The sequence below is a fragment of the Argentina silus genome (genome assembly GCF_951799395.1).
Source record: "Argentina silus genome assembly, chromosome: 20".
NCBI classification, from domain to species: domain Eukaryota; kingdom Metazoa; phylum Chordata; class Actinopteri; order Argentiniformes; family Argentinidae; genus Argentina; species Argentina silus.
In genome coordinates this window covers 13403216-13417378 of record NC_139674.1, presented here as the reverse complement: position 1 = coordinate 13417378, position 14163 = coordinate 13403216, and the positions used below count along the sequence as shown (strand labels likewise).

The 14163-nt window shown below is 47.3% G+C and overlaps 1 protein-coding gene across 1 annotated transcript; it reads right to left on the bottom strand.

The window, feature by feature from the left end:
- Positions 1–2002: 2002 nt before the first annotated feature.
- On the bottom strand, positions 2003–3484 carry kcna1b (potassium voltage-gated channel, shaker-related subfamily, member 1b; the record flags this gene model as incomplete). The annotated part of the gene is made up of 1 exon (XM_083692188.1): positions 2003–3484. The coding sequence occupies one exon, from the start codon at positions 3482–3484 to the stop codon at positions 2003–2005; it is 1482 nt and encodes a 493-aa protein (XP_083548314.1).
- Between the last annotated feature and the right edge of the window lie 10679 nt (positions 3485–14163).

Genomic DNA, 14163 nt, shown 5'->3' with positions numbered 1-14163 from the left:
AGATGCGCTAATGAAATATTATGGGTACTGTGTCGCTATCTGATGATGGTTAGCTGTTAAGGAGGCCTATGTACAAAGCGCTCAAGTACATGCATGACCATCTCGAGTGTGACCTCATTTGACCTTTACATACACTGCAGGGCTCCAGATTCCACCTTTCGTCCTCATGTCAACGCCATCCCATAATCCTCCAGCCATGTGTCATGCCCGTGTGACTTCCTGGACAGCCGTGTGGATACCCTTCCCTCTCAGGCCCCATGCAGAGTTTGGACTAGGGACCAATGAGTTGATTTTTGTTTTTGTTGTTTTGTTTTGTTAGAAGAACTGAACTGGAACCCTCTTTCGAATGAGCAGATTGCTAGAAGTGCATCTTATGGCAGGAAAAGAGAAACTGCACAAGGGGTGGGATCTTAATTGTGTCTACGGTACAGGGAGGCACTTTTGTATATTCTGTGAGATAAGAGGGTTGAAGGCACTAGCAACTAATTTTAGTAGATTTTTTTTTTTCTTATGCACTTTCTTCTGTATTCAATTTTGTTCTGTGTCTATATATCTAATAATCAACGGCAATATGGAGTCACAATTCACATAATGATGTTCAGATTTCTTAATCAGGGAGGGTCCATGCACTGCACCAACAACGCCTTAGTAATTGTATAAGAAGCTAACCATGAAATGTCTTTTTTTAATCGCTGTTACATATGTATATATATATATATATATATATATATATATATATATATATATATATATATATATATATATATATATATATATTCCTCTTCTTTTGATGTGTTATTGTTGAGGTGTTCATTCCAGCGTTTGGGCTTGGAGCAGTTCAGCCATACAGTATAGTTGATCCATCACCACCAGAAAATATCCTGTTGTTAGCCGGACAATAATGAGGAGAGTCGTCCACTGTTCCCAACGTCTCTCCAGAACCGCAAGCTAGTTAATACTGACGTCATGCATTGAATATACCAGGATACATAGTACCTTAGTTAATTAGGCCATAATGCTTAGTAGTTTGACATGCCATGATCTTCAAAAAAGTGTTACTGTTCCCTTAAGATTTAACATTCAGCACTTAAATGCTCTTAAATAATTAATAACTTAAATAATAAATAACCAGTGCACTTTTGGTGAAACCAAATGAGAGAAAAAACAAAACAAAAAAAAATGTCAACGTTGGGATCGAATAGGAGAAGAAAGACGGGTAAGAAAAAGAAGACAGTAAAATGAGGTAATGTCTCGCGCATGCCAATATAAAAAAGAAGAGTGTCTCAACATGCTAATTTCGAGCTTTTTTTTTATAAAGGTGTCTTGCATGGCATCGTACCCCCATAAGGAGAAGATTTGAGTAGCAGCATCTGCGGGGAAAATATAGCAGCATTGCAGATGTCCTCCAAAAAGACCCTCTTCCGCCCATCTCCTCGCAGCAAGAGACCAGTGTGTTGTAGTTCTCTTAAGTAAGGTGCTTTGCTGGTCAGTAGATCTCCGGTCATGGCATCATCATACATTGCATGCGGACAACGTTGATCAATATCTATCTGCAGATGCTTGATGCAGATGCAGATCTTAGATTTCTGATTCATTTCCCCGGAGGCGCTGCCCACTCGCTTCAAGTTCACTGTAATCCATGCAAAACCGTTTCTTCAATGAGCATGTCTGATTTTCCCACACGCAAATTCGGTTGTCTCCATTGGGCGTTCAGGCCATCTCTGTTTTGAGTGACTGTAGCCCAATGATTCCTTCCCATATGGAACGTAAAACTCCCATTTGAAAATAAAGGAAATGATACCTTTATTACCTTATGATTACCACCTTATTAGGCTATGACTTGGAACATTTTCTCTTCGTTCAAACAGTTCTCTTCTCATTCAAATGTAATACACGCAATGCAAAAAACGCATTAACGTAAGTAAATCAAGCATTCAGATATTTCTACAATATTTACAGAGGTGTCGTGATGTCACCTGAGGTCCCCCTGCTGCCGTAGATTTCACACATCGGTCAGCAGCTTGCCCTTATTGACACAGTTCTGGTTGGGGACAGTCGTACAGTTGCCAGTTCTAAGATTTGCCTCCCTAAAATTGTCGATGCTGTTATTAATGTCCTCGTCTATCTCCATGTACTCAGACTTGCTCACAATAGATGAACTACGGCGACTGGAGTTGCTGTCGGAGTTCAGGTTCTGGTTGCTGACGTTTAACAGCTGCGCCTGCTCCTCTCCCTCCGTCTCTCTGTGGTAGAAATAGTTAAAGTTGGACACAATCACAGGCACTGGCAGCGCAATCGTCAACACCCCAGCGATGGCACACAGAGAGCCCACGATTTTGCCCCCGATTGTCACGGGGTACATGTCCCCGTAGCCCACGGTGGTCATGGAGACCACCGCCCACCAGAACGCGTCCGGGATGCTGGTGAAGAACGACTCCTTCTCCTCGGCCTCTGCGAAGTACACGGCGCTGGAGAAGAGGATGACGCCGATGAAGAGGAAGAAGATGAGGAGGCCAAGCTCCCGCATACTGGCCTTGAGAGTCTGCCCCAGAATCTGGAGTCCCTTCGAGTGTCTGGACAGTTTGAAGATCCTGAAGACCCGGACCAGCCGAATGACCCTGAGGATGGCCAGGGACGTGGCCTGCTCTCCCTTGACCTCTTTCCCATCCGCATCCTCTGCCAGCTCGGTACCCAGCGTGATGAAATATGGGATAATGGCCACTATATCAATAGTGTTCATCATGTTCTTGAAGAACGCTGCCTTACTGGGGCAAGCGAAAAACCGTACTATCAATTCAAAAGAAAACCAGATGATACAGAGTGTCTCCACAATAAAGAAGGGGTCGGTGAGAATATTTGGTTTGTAATAGAAGGTGGTGTTCCCAATAGTTTGCGTCCGACCCGCAGGGTCCTCTTTGAGTTCTGGCAATGTCTCCAAACAGAATATGACTATTGAAATGAGAATGACCATCACCGACACTATTGCTATTCCCCGAGCAGGCCCCGAACTCTCAGGGTGCTCGAATAGAAGCCAGATTTGCCGCTGAAACTCTTTCTCTGGCAACGGGCGTTCCTCCTCCCGAATGAAGCCCTCATCCTCCCGGAATTTCTCCATGGCCTCCGCCCCGAGTTCATAAAACTTGATCTCCTCCGAGAACATATCCAAAGGTACGTTCACGGGTCTTCTCAACCTGCCTCCGGACTGATAATAATACAATATAGCGTCAAAACTTGGACGGTTCCGATCAAAGAAGTACTCGTTTCTCAGCGGATCGAAGTACCGCATCCTCTTCTTCGGGTTGCCAAGGAGCGTCTCTGGGAACTGGGCGAGCGTTTTCAGTTGTGTCTCGAAGCGCAGCCCGGAGATGTTGATGACCACCCTCTCGCAGCACTCGTGGTCGTCGTGATCCGGGGGATACGTGTCCTGCGGGTGTCCCGGCAGAGTGGAGGTCTCGTCCATGTTGTCCCCAGCCACCACGGTCATCCTGGCGGTCGAGCTTTAGCGCGATGCGGCAGGAGATGGTCGTGGTGGGTTCAGCCCGGTGGAGCAGGCATCCAGTGGCTGTTCTTGCGGCCCCTCTCCGGTTTCCCCCCCCCACCCCCTTTTTGAGTGACACCGACCCCCCTGCAGCAGGGGATAGCTCCCCTCAGTGCGGCTCCCTGGCGCTTCTCTCCAGGTCGACCATTGCGTCTCTGATCTGCTGCTTCGCCTCCGTCTGTCACCTGGTGGAGAGGGGGAGAGAGGGAGAGGGAGACATAAAACGAACCGAACGCCAGAGATCTTTGCCAGCTCAGCAGTTTTTTTTGTGTTTGTTTTTTTATCTCAGTGTTTGTGACAGAGTACAAGGTGGGAAAAGCGCACTGTAAAGCAGCAGCGGGGGGTTGTAGGGGAGAAGGAATTCGGTGTGGAAACAACGCTATAGTATGAACTGTATTCAGTCAACTGTGTTTTTACCGCATACATCAGTATTCAAGTTTCAGTCCCACTGCCCACCCTCTATGCGCACACATAGCCTAGCCCGCAATATTTCACATAACCTTCACCATTCAGCGAACACACGGTATCACTGCAGTAACAGCATATACAGCAGTATAACATTGAGAACAACACCTTTTTGATAATACTAATGATAGGCCTAATAAAGGCAATCATTTGTACATTACCTGCGTGGATCTCAAGAGAAAGTGCACCAGAATGCCTGTAGTCCGTGAAAGCACCGCCAGCCACCGCTACAACTTTGCTTTCCCAGCTTTGTTTTAATACGGATATCACTTTACTGCGCGCTTTACACTATGAGCTTCTCTGAAATATGAATCGACTATATTGTCTCCGTTAACATCCACGGTATTCTCTTGTTGCTTTCCAACGTCGATCGGAGCGACCGGGAGGTATCAAACAGCTTTGAACCTCGGAGGAGTAAATCTCTTGACAGACAATTTAAAATCATGCTGAAGGAACAGAGGGACGGTGAGACGTGAGGCGAGAAACCGACAAACCGAGTATAGATCCACTCGGTCTTCTGACCGTTACGCGCGGCTGCGCTCCAGCAGCGTGGAGTTCTATACGGCACGAGAAATGGTGATGGTGCGATTGAGAGGGCTGAATACGTTAAGTGGGGAGCAAGAGAGCCCCAGCCATTTCCCGTCGCTGCCGCATCAGCAGAATATGAGAGCTTTCCTGTTTGGTGCAGTCAACAAGACACGAATGTCCCAAGACGCACCGGTATAGCGCGCTCACAGTGCTCCCGTGATAGCGGATGATACCTTAAAAATAGGGGCTTTAGGAATCACTGACCGACAGCGAAGAAAAGTCTTAAATAATGTGAAAGCATATTGCAGGATTTCATACGAGAGAACGAGAGGGAGGGGGCAAGAGCGAGTGAGTGAGAGTGGAGTGGGAGAGAGAGAGAGAGAGGAGGGGGGGTTTCGACGCAATGCAGACAGACTGTACTAACACACGTTGCCACAAGTGCTCTCCACACCACAAAAACAACAGATAATTGTGCAAGCCACCTCTGCTGTAAAATCCTGTTCTGCTATGGTACAGTGACTGGACTGGTAGCCAGGATCAAAGGACAGATTAGCTTAAGTGATGCTGAACTACTGACAGCGACTTGCGACCCTTTAAAGTTATATATTTTAAACTGCATTCATACGTGACATAGGGGTGCCTGTTGGAGGCTTGCCATGTTAGTGTCAACAGAAAAAAATCATAGACACTGTATAGGCCTAATAAGAAAAATCGTTATTTACTGCATTGGGTTATGTAACACCTCCCATAGAAGCAGCTTTTCCACATCTCAACCCATATTGGGTCCCGTGGTACTGCTAACAACACGTAGCAGGCCTATATCTCACATCATATCTGTAGCCTACACTATCTGGATGTGTGTAGAACAACAATGCTTATAGCCTACCTTTCTGATCATAGGGTAATATTGTGTGATATTATTATTTTTTAATGAAAGGAATGGTGATTGAAGGAATTTGAGTTGTGCTGGTCTTCATAGTAAGGCTCAAACAGTTAAATCGTTGACTTAAAGAGAGTGCGATATGAGAGATGGCAGGCACGCGGCCGTGGAGACACAATGGTGTATTAAATTGCTTTTAGCCTGATAATTATCTCACGCTAGCTATTAGGCGAGTCGATAACGTAAGCTGACTAAGGCTAAGACTTCAAACCTTCAAACACAGACTTCGCAAAGAAAGAGTATAGAGCGGACAGAACGATGTGTCAATAGAAAATAGAAACCAAAGGCGTCAGGTTGACTACATCGTTGTAGTCTGTAGTTGATTCATAATTCCGTAGGCCTACTCCGATTCACATACATGTGGATCTCTCGGCTCCAATTGAAGAAAAAAAACGACTTTCCCCTTGATGAATTTCATTGGCATTTCGAGCAGTGAAATGTCTGGTTCCTTCATCCATTTTCATTTATATCAGGTTGGCTGCCGAGAGCTGCGATAGGCAACTTTTTTTTATATATATATATATATAGGATAAAACAGAAAGAAACATTCAAGATATATTCAAGATATGCCCAATTATTTCAAACATAATTTGTAATGTAGCCGTTTGGGCTCGCAGTGGATATAATACCGGCGAATAAAGATGGGTTTCAGCACCATGGACAGCGATTACTTCTTACGTCTTGAGATTGACCCCGGCCACTGAACTATGACACTAAAAACGACAGGGATCCTCCAATACTCAATTGGCCGGCTGATCAGAGGGAGAGACAACGGCGTTTTAGTGGCTGCTTCGCATCCTCTAATTAGTTCTAATGGATTAAACCTGGTCAGCTAACCGAATTCTCAATAATGGATTGTACTCTCACGACTTGTTTAAAGGTGTTTTGCCCTTGCCTACTTTAGAGATATCAAGGGAGGGAACGGAGTTAGAAAGGTGAGATGACTCTTCTTTAAAGTAAAACCCAGGGAGCAAACATTTGAATACAATTACCCTGCATGATCCGCTGTGACCAGGGTGTAAATACAAAAACAATGTACATTGTGCACTTGCTCTACTCTAAGTCGCTTTGGATTAAAGTGTCTGTTAAATGGTGTATATTATTATATTATGTTCTTTGCTTATCTGGTATCATTTTGAATCCCATTTTGATGGTTTATCTCGATTCAATATCATGTTTAAATAGCAGGCAGGGGGGGGGGGGTTCATCTGAATGACTCAAATATGCTCTGAAAATCTCAGTGAAAAGCATATCTCTGGTCCGCTGTATGTGGCTGAAGTTCACAGGCCCATCGAATGAGAACGCCGCTCCAGTGTATCTCTATGGGAATCCATGACGAAAATGCATTCCTGTGCCAGGCAGACACAAACCAGAGTCACGTTTCCATCCGCCCCTGATCCCAGCAACCGCTAGTGCAGCTGGCCGGCTGGGGAGGAGTGTGATCCAATCTGACGCTGATGATTCCGCTGTGGCCATGGAGTGAGGAGGGAAGTGGCCATGGTGGCTTTCCAGGGAACAGGCAGGCAAGGCAGCGACGGAGCTACTCTGCTAAGCTACTTAATCCCGATGCCTCTACAGTCCTCCAAACCCCCCCCCCCCCCCCCCCCCGCATTGATAAAGAGAGAACCATGACTTAAGAGACTCTCCGTTCTCCATCCCCCGTGCACGCCATCTAATACAAACGTGATTTCATTTGACTTCATTGTACTGCAGGGGATGAGAACTGCAGTGCCGTGGCAGTGAGTGGAATGCTACGTGTTAGCATAACTCAACCAGACCACAGACCTCCCCATAGATCCAATCGTGGCAATCGTTGATGCAGTGTTCCGGTCGTGTTGTTGATAATGTGACTGTGAGTCTGTGGGTGTGCTAGCCGGGGCATTGACCCAGCAGACTGACCCAGAGTGGGGTGAGCTAACGGTAGCTAATGTAGCTGGAGAGCCTGGGCTTGGCGACAAGAGCTGGAACCTAGCCCGACTCTGAGGAGGGGAAGGGGGGGGGGGGGGGGGGAGAGAGAGAGAGATCCTCCAGCTAGGGAGAGAGAGAAGAGAAATAGGGAGGGAGCTGGGGGAGGGAGAGGTGGAGAGAGAGATGGGTGGGAGAGAGAGGGGGGGGAGACTGAGATGGAGAGAGAGAGAGAGAGAGGGGGATGGAGAGAGAGAGAGATGGGTGAGAGAGAGAGGGAGACTGTGATGGAGAGAGAGAGGTAGGCAGGCAGGCATGCAGAGGGAGACCGAGATGGAGAGAGAAAGAGCGAGAGAGAGAGAGAGAAAAAAAAACGAGGGAGAGCGAGAGAGAGAGAGAGAGGGTTCTGATGTACAGCATGTTCAAAACTATTCTCCATGGCAACCAGGAGGTTCCAGAGAGGGATATTAAAAAAAACGAGGGAAAAACACAGTCCGGCTTGTCACATCGACTCACATATGAAATGAAGGAGAGAGAGAGAGAGGGGGACTGCCTCGCCTTGCTGAGGCTAGCTATACCTCTGAGCAGCACGGCTACAATACAGCATTATGATGTCATGATGTCATCCTCCAGATACCTTCCCTCACGCCGTAGACTTGCCAGTATATAAACGCTGCTCGATAGATGGTGAATATTTAGTGAGATTCTCTAGATTTTACAGTATGAACACTGCTGCATTACCGTACCCTGCAATGCTGCTCTGCTCTCTGCAGCTGTTTGTTAACTGCTCTGGTTGACCTGTACCGTACCTCGTGCGCAGGGGAGGCTGGCGGAGGTAGAAATCGGAGGACAGGGCTCATTGTCATGCATGTTTGACACGCGTGTTTGATACCATTCCTCATTCCGTCCCATGCATGACAATGAACCTGTCCTCCGGTTTCTACCTCCGCTGGTACCTTGTGTTTTCACGCCTGTTATGTGATGGTTATGGGTTAGTTATGTGATGACTATGGGTTAGTTATGTGATGGCTTTGGGTTAGTTATATCATGACTATGGGTTAGTTATGTGATGACTATGGGTTAGTTATATATGCCATTTAGCTGACGCTTTTATCCAAAGCGACTTACATTGCAGTGAGTGCATACATTTCAGTATATATGGTCCCAGCAGGAATCAAACCCACAACCTAAGCGTTGTTAGCGCCATGCTCTACCAACTGAGCCACAGAGGACCAGTTATGTGATGGCTATGGGTTAGTTATATCATGACTATGGGTCAGTTACTGTATGCGATGCCTATGGATCGCTGCAGAAGATGCCAGACACCACCAGAGAATGAGAAAAAAGCCAATGCAAGAAAATACTCCTTCTCCGGATGACTGCACTGCTTTGGCTAGACTGTGTGGCTGTGTCTTAGAAGAGGGTTTTTGTAGCACATAGCAACCACGTGTTGGAGTATGTGGAGAACACGCCATGTACACATTTAGCCTCAGGAAAAGGAATCAGAAATGCACTATACAGTACATGTAAAGGAACAATAGGGTTGTACACCTGTAATGAACTTGTTCAGCCAGGCGTGTGCTGGCAATCTGTACACAGGGCACGATCCTATCAGGATCCACTCAATCCATATGTTGTTTTAACCTCTGATCCCGAGGGAGAGGTTTTATGGGGAAGATACTGATCCAGGTTGATTTCACTCGAGGCGTAAATGTGAGAGTAAGTCTGGTGTAGAAACAGGCACGGACACTGTACACACAAGCATACACACACACACATGCACGCAGACACACACACACACACACACACACTTAGTCAATCGCTGTAAGCATGCATTGCATGCAACATGCAAGCTTGCCTTTCCCTTATCCACAGCATACAGTACAGTTACACACCCACATAGCTCACACACTCTCACAACACACACGTACCCTCACACTAACTCCATACAGGCACACCCACAACACACACACACATTCATGAGAACACGTTGTAGCCTTGAGTGTGTGTGTGTGTGTGTGTGTGTGTGTGTGTGTGTCTTATGTTATGTGATCCACAAAGGAGGGCCGCTGGTATAATTGATGGGGAGTTGGGTTACCGGGTTTATCGGAGAGAAGGAATACAGTAACTCAAGATGGAGGGAAGGGCCACACCTTAAGCCCTCTCACAGAACGGGGGGGGGGGGCGGAAAGTTGAACGTAGACTTCAAGAACATTCTCATTCTCACCCCCCACCACATTTCCCCATTCCGCAGCTAATCAGTGACTGATGATCACACTCGCTAAGCTCCAGCGGACTCCATTGTGATGACCGCTCTGATTGAGAACGGCAGCCACGATGACATTTCAACGCACCGCCATGAGACCATCCTCCGATTTCTACCTATATATTTTTGAGAAGCGTTGGTTTGACGCCAGGTGTGTGTGTGTGTGTGTGTGTGTGTGTGTGTGTGTGTGTGTTCCTGGGGTTTGAGTCAACGACCTTGCGAGTGGGAGTACGATTCTCCACTGCGACTGGAATCATTGACTCGGTGACAGTCCATTACCAATGACCTTCCATTGTTTATGAAGATGGATAGCTTTGCATGGGAAGCCGTGATTCTGATCAGTACTTTGTGGACACTGGAGCGATGACCTGGATCACTCTGGAGTCTCCGTTTCCATTTTCCATTGTGGGCAACCAATCAATCAAATCACAAAGGAAACACCTTGGGATTCCGTTGCCATCAGACAGAATTTCTGTAGCTCACATTGAAGTTTTTTTCTCTTTTCGCCCACACACCAGGGAGCGTCTGAAGTGAATCAGACTTGATAGATGTGTGGAGATCGGGTGCAGAAGATTGTTTTTCTTTTTTGGGCTGATTGTGAACATGGAAATCAACAACAACAACAACAACAACACAGTTTCAGCCTAGTTTGCTTTGGGCCGTATGTATTTCAGGAGCATGACCTGTGTCAGCTGCCATTTGTCAGAAATGACGGTGACATCTGTACTTGAGTACCTCTTCCAACAACTCGTTCCACCGTATTTCACATCGGTGCCCGTCTTCTTTTATGTGTGGTTGATGCCATGTCGTTTATCAGTGTAATGTCTCTCCCTGGTTGTTGTGGTCACCCCTGTATCCCTCTCAGTGGTATTTTGTTTGTTTATTTGTTTATGAGCCCCTTTAAGCCCATCAGAGGTTAATCTTCTAATCATATTCTATCTTGCTCTTGCCAGTGTTTCCTAGAGAAATTATTCTGCGTGGTTTTCAGCATCAGTGAATCAGTGGTCACTGGTACTAACTTGCATTGTGTGTGATCTTATTTACTCGATATTTTACCCTTGTTATATTAACTCATGTTAACTAACTCTGTTATAACATGAAGTTACATCTATAACCTACATTATAACATGAGGATATAACTAATGACTCACACAAAGGGCTCTTTCTGTCTAATTAAGCTGCTTTCTACCTCATGCAATTGATTCATGAATTCCCTTGGGTTACAATTTCACAGTAGTCATCAGATTCAGAAGCTGAAAGGCTTTTCTTATCGTTTGAAGGACCACTGGTACCCTTTCTGTGGGAATATGTGGCATTGTCCCAGGTAGCCCATGGGACTGTGTGGAGCCCCCCAGCCTCAGTGAAACCCCCCTGCTGTGTGGGGGAGCTAGCCTAGCTCAAGCTAACCTAGCCTAGCCTAGCCTAGCCGCTCCAGCACTGCTCTGTGCTCTGGCCTGCCCTCTGAAAGACGTCGGATGCATCCTAACAGCCTCTCCTCTATTCCTCACATCCTCTCTCCTCCTCACCTCTTTCTCCAAAAGCGTTGGAGGAGAACATCCAAAGGGGAGGAACCTTAGATCTCCTTCTCCGATGCGTTTTGAGAAGTAGGTGAGGAAGGAGGATGCATGGCATAGAGGACAACTTGTTAGGACACACCCCCTGTGAAGAGCAGCGAGGGAGGGAGCTAAATGGAGGGATGGAAGCTTCTGGAAGCGTCATATAGACTGGCTTGGCTCAGCTTGGCATCTCCCTGAGGGCCCACAGAGCCCTGTCATCTCCTGCTTAGCACTCATTTCTGAATGAGGGGCAACATGCTTATCAGCCTGCCTTTCCTCCTCCTCCTCCTCCTCCTCCTCTCCCCACCATCAACAGTAGTCATCCTCTCATCACACCTACTTGTGAATCTCAAAAGTGTAAATAAAAGATGGCGGATCAATCAGCGCCCACCAACCACGCATTTTAAAACGAGGTCAAAATGCAAATAAAGCCCAGGAGAAATGCTGCGTGCTCTTCCGTGAACTTATTTGTTTTGAGTGGAATATGCAATCAGTGTATGGATGCAGTCCGCTCCCCAGCTGATTTACGGTGATGGTTTATTGCTGTGTTCGAGAAGGCGATGGTAACTGATTTAAATGTATTCAATCGATTTCAAGGTTGGGCAAATGAGATTCAATTTCCAATATTTATTGACGCCGATTTGCATTTCCAGGTGTTGAGAACGATTGGCATGACTTACCGAGGTCACACACCACCTGTGTGTGATGTACGAACAAATGAGATGATACACAGCAGGTACAAAGTGCATATAGTGTGACACACCTATTGATTTGTATAGGTTTAGTAGAAGGAGGGTGCCTTGTGCTGTCAGTGTTCTTGTACACACTGTGATGGACTGCTCCTGTTGGTAGTCGTCCTCTGGCCACGGAACCTGGTCCAATGTGGAATTCCCCCCCCCCCCTCCCCCCCCCGACGTTTTCACGGAGGCACGGCTACAATACGGCATTATGATGACATGATGTCATCCTCCAGATACCTTCCCTCACGCCGTAGACTTGCCAGTATATAAACGCTGCTCGATAGATGGTGAATATTTAGTGAGATTCTCTAGATTTTACAGTATGAACACTGCTGCATTACCGTACCCTGCAATGCTGCTCTGCTCTCTGCAGCTGTTTGTTAACTGCTCTGATTGACCTGTACCGTACCTCGTGCGCAGGGGAGGCTGGCGGAGGTAGAAATCGGAGGACGGGGCTCATTGTCATGCGTGTTTGAACACTGCTGCTTTACCTATTGATTTGTGTTTGTATCGGTTTGGAGAGGGAGAGAGTTTTTGGGATACACCCCCCCGTCCCCGGAGCGCTGAAGAGGCACGGCGCGGTGCCCATTTGATTTGATTCATTTGTTTAATTTGATTCACTTGTTAAATTTGATTTTGTTCTCAGCATGTTCAATATATTTCATAACCAGGGTGGGTATTTTTCTTTCAAAAGCCACACACACACACACGTGTGCACACACAGGAAGCACATACACACACACACACTCACACACACTCTCACACTCAGTGTGGCTCCTCCTGCAGTGTATGATGATTTCCTCGCAGGGCCCGAGTGTGACACGTAGAATCCGGGATGGGTGGGCGGTGTGTGTGTGGGGGTTGGGGTGGGGGGGGGGTTGGCTAGGCGGCAGCAGCAGCTGCGGCGGGGACTTATGAATGTAGCCCCCCCCGTCCTCTTCATTCATAAACACACAACACACAGGTCCCTTATATAACGCCTGCCCCACGCCGTTCCCCCCTTTTTCTTCTCTGCTATTTTTAGGCCCCGTAGCGTGCAGATGAGTCACATAGCGCCCTTCAAGACGAACACACAGCCCTGGGGGGCGCTGGGGCCCAACTCTGGGGGGCTATTATTAGACCTGTGTCACGTGACAGTCAACGGAGACGGAGTCAAAGTGACACGTGGGGGAGGGGAGAGAATGGACATAGAACATAGTGCACACCACTATGTGTGTGTGTGTGTGGGGGGGGGGGGGGGTTGTGTGTGTGTGTGGAGGGGAGACAGTTACGCAATACAACCTCATACCATGTGTGTGTGTGCATGTTTGGATTTGATAGAAGGGATACCCAGTATTGTAGTACGCAAAGTGGTGTGTACCGCCCAGCTTCTCTGTGATGGGAGCTTGACTTGGTGTCCAATAGGGAGACGTCACACAGAAAGGCACCTTTGCTTTACACACATCGCCACCAGTATCTACAGTTCATTGCACCTTCCTCATCATAACATTGACCTGAATGGGCCACCTCGTCAATGACCCAGTCAATACAAACACCATTCAGGTGACTGAGTGGCGACATTCCCCAAAGGACCGCGCTGAGGGTTGGGGTTAGAACAGCTGGATAGGTTCTAGGAGCCTCGCAATTGCCATAAAGAAGAATTGTTGACGATGGAGGGGAAAAAGAAACCTGCCAGCGCCATAGAAAAAATGTACAGTCATCCTATCATCGTTAGATAAATATTAATAATACTTTAGAGTATTGATACAGTATTTGCCTGCAGGCCTAATGGAGACAAAATTGTGTGTGTGTGTGTGCGTGCTCTTTCACAACACAACCTATTCCCCAGACTTCCTAAAGTCCCTAATGCACTGCCAGTCTGTGTCTGATATAACAGAGCAGCCAGCTGTGTGGCCGTAGGTGGGAGTGGAGAGGTCAAGTGCAGCGGTGTGGTGCTGCTTCCTTAAACACTCTCTCTCTCTCTCCACCCCCCCCCCCCCCCTCTCTCTCTCCACCTGCTGGCCTGGAACACTGGCCCTCACCTGCCTCACCCCCGACCTGATGAGAGGTCAGGAAGAGAAGGATGGAGAGGGAAGGAGAAGGGAGGGAGGGAAGGAAGGAAGGAGGGAGGGAGGGAGGTAGGCACACAGCTGAATGAACATACTGCTGCACAACTGCAGCCTGTACCAGTCCCCCCCATTCTCCTGCTCACACACATACACACACACACACACACATTGCTCCTG